This window comes from Gallus gallus, chromosome Z (genome assembly GCF_016699485.2).
Source record: "Gallus gallus isolate bGalGal1 chromosome Z, bGalGal1.mat.broiler.GRCg7b, whole genome shotgun sequence".
Lineage (NCBI taxonomy): Eukaryota > Metazoa > Chordata > Aves > Galliformes > Phasianidae > Gallus > Gallus gallus.
This window is the reverse complement of record NC_052572.1, coordinates 56,802,048-56,812,854: the sequence shown is the minus strand read 5'-3', so window position 1 is coordinate 56,812,854 and position 10,807 is coordinate 56,802,048. Positions and strand designations below refer to the sequence as shown.

At 55.3% G+C, this 10,807-nt stretch overlaps 1 protein-coding gene across 1 annotated transcript; it reads left to right on the top strand.

Annotated features, from left to right (window-relative positions):
- Window positions 1-7,137: 7,137 nt before the first annotated feature.
- LOC107056869 (serine/arginine repetitive matrix protein 2-like) lies at window positions 7,138-10,408 on the top strand. The gene is made up of 10 exons (XM_046905649.1): window positions 7,138-7,199; window positions 7,304-7,425; window positions 7,648-7,739; window positions 7,829-7,930; window positions 8,187-8,311; window positions 8,506-8,656; window positions 8,748-8,851; window positions 9,071-9,181; window positions 9,333-9,451; window positions 9,578-10,408. The coding sequence occupies exons 1-10, from the start codon at window positions 7,138-7,140 to the stop codon at window positions 10,324-10,326; spliced, it is 1,737 nt and encodes a 578-aa protein (XP_046761605.1). The 3' UTR covers window positions 10,327-10,408.
- Window positions 10,409-10,807: the final 399 nt, after the last annotated feature.

Sequence of the window (10,807 nt, the reverse complement as noted above, 5' to 3'; positions counted from 1 at the left end):
AGGACAGCGATGAAGAGGAGATCTCTATTACTGTTCGTCGACCTCTCAAGATGTCTGAGATCCTAAGCTCAAGAAAGTGAGCGACGCCCGAATGAAACTGTTGTCACCTGGCTGCTTCGTTGTTGGGATAGTGGGGCCCATAGCTTGTCTCTAGATGGTAACGAAGCCCGCCAACTAGGAGACATTGCCAGAGACAAATCCATCGACAGAGCAATTAGTAGATGTTTGGATGGAGCTGCAACCCTCTGGGACCAAATATTAATAGCTGTGAAGGAAAGGTATCCCTACAAAGAACTTCTGCAGCCTGCAATGAAAACGTGGAATACAATTGAGAAAGGTATCCAGTATTTGAGGGAAATAGCCCTGGTGGAAATATTATAAGAGTCTAATTTTGCTCCTAATGATCCACGCCAAAACCATGATCCGGAGAGAGTGAGGACAACACCTGAAATATGGCAAAAACTTACGAGAGCAGCACCAGACAGATACGCCCCCATACTAGTAGCCACATTCCACAGATACGAGGACCAACAGAGAAGACCCCTAGTTTTCAAATTGATTCTTACACTCCAAAACTATGAGAACACCTACCCCCAACCCACGTTTCCATTTCAGCCATCTCAGAGTTAGCAAACAGACTGGGTGAAATAGAAGAGCAGATGTCTCTACTGATTAATCGTGATGAACCCGTAGAACCCGTAATAGTATCGGAAACGTTTGACGACGATCAAGATAAGCAAAGGGGCCTAATGAAAGAACTTATCAAACTAATGAAAATCCAATTAATTAAAGAAGATGGATCCCCCTGCTCACCTGTAACATCAAAAATTTCAGCTATTGAAGGCAAACGCTTTCCTGCTTGAGTGAGAAACAACAACAGGACTGCTTCGCGTGTTGCCTTGTGGCATTATCTCCGTGACCATGGAGAAGATATGAGGAAGTGGCACGATCAAGATACTCCCGTACTGCGAGCACGGGTGAGAGAATTACAGAATAGACCAACCACCAGGGTAGTTGCTCCAGTTACCACAGGTAATGAGTAGAGGGGTCCTGCCCTCAGTCAGGGGGGGGAGAGGGATAACAGAGTTTGTTGGACTGTGTGGATCTGATGGCCTGGCACATCAGAACCACAGAAATATAAGGCATTGGTGGATACCGGTGCACAGTGCACTCTAATGCCCTCGAATCATGAAGGGACAGAATCAGTCCATATTTCTGGAGTGACTGGGGGTTCTCAAGAACTGACGGTGTTGGAGGCCAAAATAAGCCTCACTGGTAAAGACTGGCAAAAGCACCTTATTTTGACTGGCCCAGGGGCTCCATGCATACTGGGTATTGATTACCTCAGAAGGGGGCATTTCAAGGATCCTAAGGGGTATTGATGGGCCTTCGGAATAGCTGCTGTAGATACAGACAACATTAAGCAGCTATCTGTTTTGCCTGGCCTGTCAGAAGATCCGTCTGCTGTGGGATTGCTGCAAGTAAAAGAGCAGCAGGTACCAATTGCCACAAAAGCAGTGCACAGACGGCAGTATCGAACCAACAGGGATTCCTTGCTGCCCATTCATAAGTTGATTTGTCAACTAGAAAGTCAAGGAGTGATCAGCAGAACCCATTCACCTTTTAACAGCCCCATATGGCCAGTGCGTAAAGCCAGTGGAGAATGGAGGCTGATGGTAGACTACCGTGGCCTGAATGAAGTCACACCCCCGCTGAGTGCCGCTGTGCCGGACATGCTAGAACTCCAATATGAATTGGAGTCAAAAGCAGCCAAGTGGTATGCCACCATTGACATTGCTAATGCCTTCTTTTCCATTCCTCTGGCCACAGAGTGCAGGCCACAATTTGCCTTCACCTGGAGGGGCGTTCAGTATACTTGGAACCGTTTGCCCCAGGGGTGGAAACACAGCCCAACCATTTGCCACGGGTTAATCCAAACTGTATTGGAACAGGGCAGTGCTCCTGAGCATCTGCAATACATTGATGATATTGTTGTGTGGGGCGATACAGCAGAAGATGTTTTTAAGAAAGGAGAGCAAATAATCCAAATTCTTCTGCAAGCTGGTTTTGCTATTAAGCGAAGCAAAGTGAAAGGACCTGCCCAGGAGATTCAGCTCCTAGGTATAAAGTGGCAAGATGGGCGCCGTCACATCCCAGCAGATGTGATTGACAAAATCACTGCCATGTCTCCGCCCATTAATAAGAAAGAGACACAATCTTTTCTGGGTGTAGTGGGCTTTTGGAGGATGCATGTTCCAAACTGTAGCCTTATTGTAAGCCCCCTGTATCAGGTGACGCGGAAGAAGAATGATTTTACATGGGGTCCTGAACAGCAGCAGGCTTTTGAGCAGATCAAACATGAGACAGCCTGTGCCGTGGCCCTGGGGCCAGTACGGACGGGACAGGATGTAAAGAACATCCTCTACACTGCTGCTGGAGAGAAAGGTCCTACCTGGAGCTTGTGGCAAAGAACCTCAGGGGAGACCCGAGGCCGACCCCTGGGATTCTGGAGTCGAGCATACAGGGGGTCTGAAGAGTGCTACACCCCAACTGAGAAGGAAATCTTAGCCGCGTATGAGGGGGTTAGGGCTGCTTCCAAAGTAGTCGATACTGAGACGCAGCTCCTCCTGGCACCTCGACTGCCAGTGCTGAACTGGATGTTTAAAGGAAAGATTCCCTCCACCCATCATGCTACTGATGCCACTTGGAGCAAGTGGATTGCACTGATTACACAACGAGCTCGAATGGGGAACCTCAGTCATCCAGGAATCTTAGAGGTGATCATGGACTGGCCTGAAGGTAAAAAGTTTGAAGCATCACCAGGAGAAGAGGTATCACGTGCCAAAGAGGCCCCACCATACAATGAACTACCAGGAAATGAAAAGAAATATGCCCTGTTCACAGATGGATCGTGTCGTATTGTTGGGAAGTATCGCAGATGGAAAGCTGCTGTGTGGAGCCCGGTGCGACAAGTTGCAGAGGCCACTGAAGGAAAAGGAGAATCAAGTCAGTTTGCAGAGGTAAAGGCTGTCCAGCTAGCCTTAGATGTCGCTGAACAGGAGGGGTGGCCAGTGCTTTATCTTTATACTGATTCATGGATGGTGGCGAATGCCTGGCGAAAGCAGAAGGGCCACTATGTAGACCAAACCCTCTACACAGGGAGGTCTGCTGCCTCCTGGGAGTCCGGGTTAAGGATGTGAGGAAGAAACTTCCTTCCCTAGTCCGGCCCACTGATTACTATCCCTTGTTGTTGTTTCAGGTTGGTAGTGATGATTTAGGCAGAACTTCCCTAAGGACTCTGAAAAAGGATTTCAGAGCCTTGGGGAGACAGGTAAAAGGTTCAGGAGCACAAGTTGTGTTCTCCTCTATCCCTCCAGCTATAGGGAATAATGAGGGACGTGATATGATGGGCCAACGGACTAATACCTGGCTCAGAGCTTGGTGTGCTCGCCAGGGGTTTGGGTTTTTTGACCTCGGCTCTGTTTGCAAGAGCCTGGGCCGGCCAGCAGCTGCTGGGAGTGGCTTCTCCCACCGGTTGAGAGGGGTCTTAAGACGGGAGTTGGGTGGGTTCATTCACAGGGCTTTAAACTAGGTATGAAGGGGGGTGGGGGTGTAACTGGGGTTTCTAATGCGGAGCCTGAGCGTAATGTCCCTGTGCTTGAAGAAGAGGGATGTGCTTGTAAGACCCCATGGTCTTGTGTCTTGGTGAAAGAGGAGGATGACTCACCCCTTTGTAGGAAGAACGCGAGGACAGGTATGAGGTTGGTGGCTGTGGAAACACCTGAGTGTGGTGATGAGGGTATTGGGGTTACTGCCACTCACAAGGAGACCAAGCTCAGGTGCCTTTACACCAGTGCACGCAGCATGGGTAATAAACAAGAGGAGCTGGAGGCCACTGTGTGCTCGGAAAGTTATGATATAGTTGCCATCACGGAAACGTGGTGGAAGGACTCCCACAGCTGGAGTACAGCGATGGAGGGCTACCGGCTTTTCAAAAGAGACAGGCTGGGTAGGAAAGGCGGTGGTGTAGCTCTCCATATTAAAAAAAGACTACGAATGTGTGGAAATTAATGATGGTGATGATAGGGTTGTGAGCATATGGATCAGAATAAAAGCAAAGGCCAACAAGACTGACGTTACTGTGTGAGTCTGCTACAGGCCACCCACCCAGGATGAAGAGGCGGACGAGAGGCTTTATAAACAGTTGGGTGAGGTCTCTAGGTCACTCCCCCTTGTTCTGGTGGGGGACTTCAACTTCCCAGACATCTGCTGGAATTATAATACAGCTGACAAGGAACAGTCCTGGAGGTTCCTAGAGCGTGTGGGAGACAACTTCCTGACACGGCTGGTGAGGGAGCCAACGAGGGGAAGCCATATCCTGGACCTGCTGCTTGTCAACAGTTTGTCTGGTGGGGGATGTAAAGGTTGGAGGCCGTCTGAGGCAAAGTGATCATGAGATGCTAGATTTCTCTACCCTTGTTGAACCACGGAGGGGAGTCAGCAGAACTGCCACCTTGGACTTCCGGAGGGCGGACTTCAACCTCTATAGGACCATGGTTGAGAGGGTCCCTTGGGAGGTAGTTTTGGAGAGCGTGGGAGCCCAGGAAGGCTGGGAATATTTTAAGGAAACTGTTTTAAAGGTGCAGGACCTGACCATCCCCACGTCACGGAAGACGAGCCGACAGGCAAGGACGCCGGGCTAGCTGAACAGAGGCCTTTGGCTGGATCTCAAGAACAAAAGGAAAGTTTATGGTCTCTGGAAGAGTGGGCAAGCTACTTATGAGGATTACAGGTATATAGCGAAGCTGTGCAGGGGGAAAATTAGAAAAGCCAAAGCGCAACTAGAACTGAGCTTGGCCACTAAAGCAAAGGAAAACAGTAAATGCTTTTGTAAACACATTAACAGCAAGAGGAAGGCTAGGGAGAATCTCCATCCCTTACTGGATGCTGAGGGCAACCTGGTCACCAAGGATAGGGGTAAGGCTGAGGTACTTAATGTCTTCTTTGCCTCAGTCTTTAATAATAAGACTTGTTACTTCCTGGGAACACAGCCCCCTGCGCTGGTAGATAGGGATGGGGAGCAGAATAAGCCCTTCATGATCCATGATGAGATAGTTTTGGACCTGCTGCAAAGGCTGGACACTTACAAGTCCATGGGGCCAGATGGACTGCGCCCTACAGTGCTGAGAGAGTTGGCGGATGTGGTTGCCAAGCCACTCTCTGTCTTTCTTTCGGCAGTTCTGGCTAACTGGGGATGTCCCAGCAGACTGGAGACTGGCAAATGTGACGCCATCTTCAAAAAGGGCCGGAAAGATGATCCTGGTAGCTACAGGCCTATCAGTCTCACCTCAGTGCCAGGGAAGGTTATGGAACGGATAATCTCGGGAACCATCATGGACCAATTAAAGATCAACCGGGGGATCAGGCCAAGTCAGCATGCGTTTACGAACGGTAGGTCCTGTCTGACAAACCTGATTTCATTCTATGACAAGGTGACCCGCTTAGTGGATGAGGGTCAGGCTGTCGATGCGGTCTACCTGGACTTCAGTAAGGCCTTTGGCACTGTCCCCCATAACATTCTCGTGGAGAGGCTGGCTGCCCATGGCCTGGATGGGTGTACGCTCCGCTGGGTAAAGCACTGGCTGGATGGCCGGGCCCAAAGAGTCGTGGTCAATGGAGTTGAATCCAGTTGGCGGCTGGTCACGAGCGGTGTCTCCCAAGGCTCAGTGCTGGGGCCGCCTCTGTTTAGCATCTTCACTGATGATCTTGATGAGGAGATTGGGTGCACCCTCAGTAAGTTTGCAAACGACACCAAGCCGGGAGGGAGTGTTGATCTGCCAGAGGGGAGAAGGGCACTACAGAGGGACCTGGACAGACTGGATTGATGGGCCAAGGTTAACGGCATGAGTTTCAATAGGGCCAAGTGTCGGGTCCTGCATTTTGGTCACAACAACCAGGCTTGGGGAGGGGTGGCTGGAAAGCTGCCTGAGGGAAAGGGACCTTGGTGAGCCAGCAGCGTGCCCAGGTGGCCAAGAAGGCCAATGGCGTCCTGGCTGGTGTCAGGAATGGTGTGGTGAGCAGGACGAGGGAAGTCATCCTGCCCTGTACTCGGCATTGGTGAGGCCTCACCTCGAGTACTGTGTTCAGTTTTGGGCACCTCAGTACAAGAAGGACATGGAGGTACCGGAGCAGGTCCAGAGAAGGGCAACGAGGCTGGTGAAGGGCTTGGAAAATCAGCCCTGTGAGGAGAGGCTGAGGGGGCTGCGGCTGCTTAGTCTGGGGAAGAGGAGGCTGAGGGGAGACCTTATTACTCTCTTCCAGTACCTGAAAGGTGCTTACAGTGAGGGCGGGGTAGGTCTCTTCTCACTGGTGACAGGTGACAGGACGAGGGGAAATGGCCTCAAGTTGCGCCAAGGCAAGTTTAGGTTGGACGTTAGGAAACACTTCTTTACAGAAAGGGTTGTTAAACACTGGAATGGGCTCCCCAGGGAGGTGGTTGAGTCACCGTCCCTGCATGTGTTTAAGAGCCGTTTGGATGTGGTGCTCAGAGATATGGTTTAGCGGAGGGCTGTTAGAGTTGGGGTACTGTGGTTAGGATGCGGTTGGACTTGATGATCTTTGAGGTCCTTTCCAACCTGAGTAATTCGATGATTCTATGGTTCTGGGGGAGTCAGCGTCCATGGAGGTGTTCCAGAACCGTGGGGATGTGGCACTGAGGGACGCGGGCAGTGGGCAGCTGGGGGTTGGACGGTGGCACTTGGTGATCTTAGAGGTCTTTGCCAACCAGAGAGATTCTGTGTCATTCTGTGAATGGAGCCATTTATTGCAACGAGAGGTAATCAGCAGCAAACAAGCACAAAGTAAAGCCTCGAGAACATCACGGGAACACGGAAACACTTGACTGGGATACTGATGGAGCCACAGGCCCGGCAGCATTCAGGTGGGGCCAGGAGGCTGGAGGTGTGGCCCAGTGCCTTCAGCAGCACCAACACGCCGGGTTCCTGCGGGGCTGCGTCCGGCACCGGGCCCCTCACTCTGCGCTGGCTGCAGGAGCCGCCGCCCTCCTGCTGGGGTGCCCTCACCCCTGTGACGTGTGATGGCGTGACAGAGGGTGTCAGAGAGTGGCCATTGTGACGCATGGGGTGTGGAGCAGAGCTCAGGCTGCGAGGCTCAGGCGGAGCTCAGTGCGACTTGGTGAGGTGAGCAGGGAGGAAGGGGCTGCCTGAGGCTGCCGAGGGAGGAGGGTTCCCCAGCGCTCGGGGGCCTGAGCTGCGAACTCAGCCTCGTCCCGCTTCTCCCATAGGTTGGCACGTGGAGGAGAAAGCCCAGCACTGTTGGGACAGACACTCTGCGAGTGCTCGCCGTTCGTGCACACGATGTCCAAGGGGACAAAGAAGCCTGCCGGATCATGGAAGCCGGGCGAAAGTAAACTATCCCTGCGTGCTGCTCCCTGCTGCCGGGCACAGGGGTGCCGCTGTTGGGCTGTGGCTGCCTGCTGGCACCGCTGGGCCTGCAGTGCCCCTTCCCCTCCACGGCCTCCGGCCCTGCCCCTCAGCTGGCACGGCCGGCACAGAGCAGCCCCTGGGACAGCCCCCGGGGGCACCTGGCCCCGCAAGGCGCTCACTGCTGTTACTCTCTCCTCTCCAGCATGCGTGCTGTGCGCCCAGGGAGATGCTGACCCAGACATCTACGGGCGCAAACTAATCATCAGTGGGATCTATTTCCACGAGTTCTGTGCGGTGAGTTCCCTCACGGCTCCTTCCACCATCCTCCAGAAGATGGTTCCCTCATTTCTGCCCTAACAAGATCGTGCTCTTCTCCCATACAGGTATTTTCTGGCGGCCTTCTTCAAGAGGCAGCAACACAGATGGAAAGTGCATATTTAGGCCTGGTTGAGATCATATGCATAATCCAGCAGGCAGAGGAGACGGTGAGCACCGGACCGGAACAGGGAGCTTTGTGCCAGGAGAGGCACGGCGAGCTCAGCCGGGTCCCAAGAAAGCAATCCAAGCCCTTCCTACCAGCCCCAGGAGAAAGTCCTGCTCTTGCAGACGAGGCCTGTTCACCAGGCAGCTCTGCAGAGTGCCACCCAGCCCTGCCCGCATGCTGTGCCCTGCCCAGAGGTGCGGGGCCCGCTGCGTAGGCCCTGAGCCTGCTGCTGATGGGGGCCTCTCTGCTCTTTCCAGCTCTGCTTCGTCTGTGGCAAGAGGGGGGCCACCATCACCTGCGCAGAGTCGGGCTGCAACCGCAGCTTCCATCTCCCCTGCGCCTCCAAGGGTGACTGCATCACCCAATACTTTGGAGAGTTCAGGTAAGGGCTGCCAGGTGTTGCTTGTGGGCCTCCAACCCACTTTGGCTGTCAGCACCAGCCAAAGCAGCGAGGAACGCGCTGTGACAGCTCCCAGCAGCCTGACAGAGCCAGAACCAAGGCCTGGGGCTCCTTCCTGCTCCTCTGCCCTCCTCGCAGCACTTCTCACCTTGCCCATCCCTCCCATCTTCCCCCAGGTCGTTCTGCTGCGACCATCATCCGCATCAGGCAGTGGAGACGGCGCCGACGCAGGACACGACCTGCATCATCTGTGTGGAGCCCGTGGGTGACAGCACCATGGTGTGCCCAGCCTGCCAACACGCCTGGTTCCACCGGGCCTGCATCCAGGTAGGAGCCCTCCCCTTGCCCCATGGGCACGGCAGGCTCTCAGCAGCACCAGGCCCGGCTCACGCTCACGCTGCTTGTGTTTCTGCTGCAGAGACTGGCCCTGCGTCTGGGCATCACTTTGCATTGTCCCCACTGCAAAGATGAGGAAGAATTTTTTGACTACGTGACCGCCATGGGGATCCATATCCCACGCAGGTTGGTATCCCACTCCTGGTTCTTCAGGCGTGAGTGCACAAGGGCTGTGCCTGCCCTGGGACGGCCCCAGCAGGCCTCGCTCTTTGCTGCCCATGAGCGTTGGCCTCCGCTTCACGGAGAAGCTGGAAATGCGGTTGGGCTGGACGAGCAGGGATGGCCTGGGTCCATCTTACGACAGGGACAGTGGGTGCTCATCAGATTCCTTCCCTTCTCTGGCAGAGGACCAATCTGGGACAACAATTCAGATGTAGAGAACGGAGGCAAGCACAAGCGCTGCAATGCCAGCGAGTGCCGTCACCCACATGGCAGGGAGCGGGCAGAGGAAGAGGGGTGAGTTACCTCAGCAGCCCTCTGGGGCTCTGCGTGGGATCGCAGCCTCACCACAGGCTGGGGCAGCACAGACTGAGCACCAGAGCTGTGCCGGGCACTCCCTGGCTCAGGTCACTTTGTCCTCACGGCCACTACTGGTTTGTTTCCCCAGGCCCTGGCAGCTGCTCCTCTGCAGCTCCTGCACTGCGCGAGGCACCCATCGGCGCTGCTCCTTCTTGAGTCAGGGCACAGCCAGCTGGGAGTGCAACGCCTGTGCTGGAGAGGGCACCGGTAAGAGGCAAACAGCCGCGTGCTGCTGGGCTGGGGCCAGGCGAGGCCTTGCTCCACTCCCTTTGGCCCACGAGGGATGGGAGCCTCGGAGTCCCATCCCGCTCACCTTCCCGTCTCCCCTTGCAGCCTCCGGCAGCAGTGTGGACAGAGCTGGCCCCAGCACCGCCAGCCAGCAGGGACTGCCGCCTCTCATAGGCCCCATAACATTGGAGAGCAGCAGCACCTCCAGCACCACCAGCCAGGCACCGTCGGGGCCAGCTCACGTTCCCAAGGTGCCTGAGAGCGGCGTCCCGCGCAACCAGCACAGGATAAAATGGCGGAGAATCTGCACACGTTTACATCGCATTGACGATGAATGGAATGAGCCCCAAGAATGCTGCGGGAGCAGCCGTGCTGCAGCCCTGCTGAGCGTTGAGAGCAGCACCCCAAACTCTGCCAGCCAGCAGGCTTTGCGGTCCACGAGGCACTCCCCCGCAGCTGGCTCCAGCCACCGGCGCAGACAGGGACAGCAGGATCACACAAGAAGCCGCTCTCCGCTGCAGCGCCAGGCCGCAGGTTCCCCGAGCCAGCCCCAAAGGCACCGTGGGAGCAGGCAGGCACCAGCCCTTAGTGATGACAGCGGCACCCACAGACACAGAGGACAAGGAACACCGAGGTCCTCGAGAGTTTCCGCAGCAGCTGCTGGAAGCCGGCCCAGGCAGCCAGGGCGGGCCCGGACTCGAAGCCGCTCGCCTCGTCAACATCGGGATGCGGAGACCCGCAGCCAGCCCCGAAGACGCCGCAGGAGCCGGTCCAGGCGGCGACGGCCAGCCCAGGGGCGAAGCCGCTCCCGGGAACCACGTCGGGCCCGGAATACCAACCGCCGGCCCCACTGATGCTGTAGGAGCAGCCGTGTGCAAGCTCCACTTGCTATCCAAAGTCATCAGAGTCCATCGCAATAAAACACAGTTCCATCATGCCACTGTCGCTTTCATTCTTCTCTGCCTTTCCCGAGGTGGGCAGCTTTAGGGGCTGGAACCACGGGGATCCCTTCCCCCCAGCACCCAACCCATTCCTTCCTCCCCGCAGCCCGGTTCACGCTGAGCTGGGTTCTGGCCCCGCCTCCCGTGGCAGCTGTTGTTACTGGCAGGGGGTGTTTCTGACATCTTGGGGACGTCGCTGTGTTTGGGACATGCAGGCAGCCCCACGGCTGCTGCCAGCTGTGGGGTGGGCCAGGACCCGGGCTTTCCTCCTGCATTCGGGCAGTGCCTCAGGTCTGCTGCCACTGCTCCTCAACGTGACGTCCATTGTATATTTACTTGGTCCAGCTGTCTCGAGAAATAGCCCGCTGGTCTCTTCCTGGATCCAGTGTGTTCT

Coding starts and splice junctions, on each gene's coding strand:
- LOC107056869 (XM_046905649.1), top strand. CDS start 7,138: ATGGGGTGTGGAGCAGAGCTCAGGCTGCGAGGCTCAGGCGGAGCTCAG. Junction 7,740..7,828: donor ATTTCCACGAGTTCTGTGCG/GTGAGTTCCCTC, acceptor TCTCCCATACAG/GTATTTTCTGGCGGCCTTCT. Junction 8,657..8,747: donor TCCACCGGGCCTGCATCCAG/GTAGGAGCCCTC, acceptor TTTCTGCTGCAG/AGACTGGCCCTGCGTCTGGG.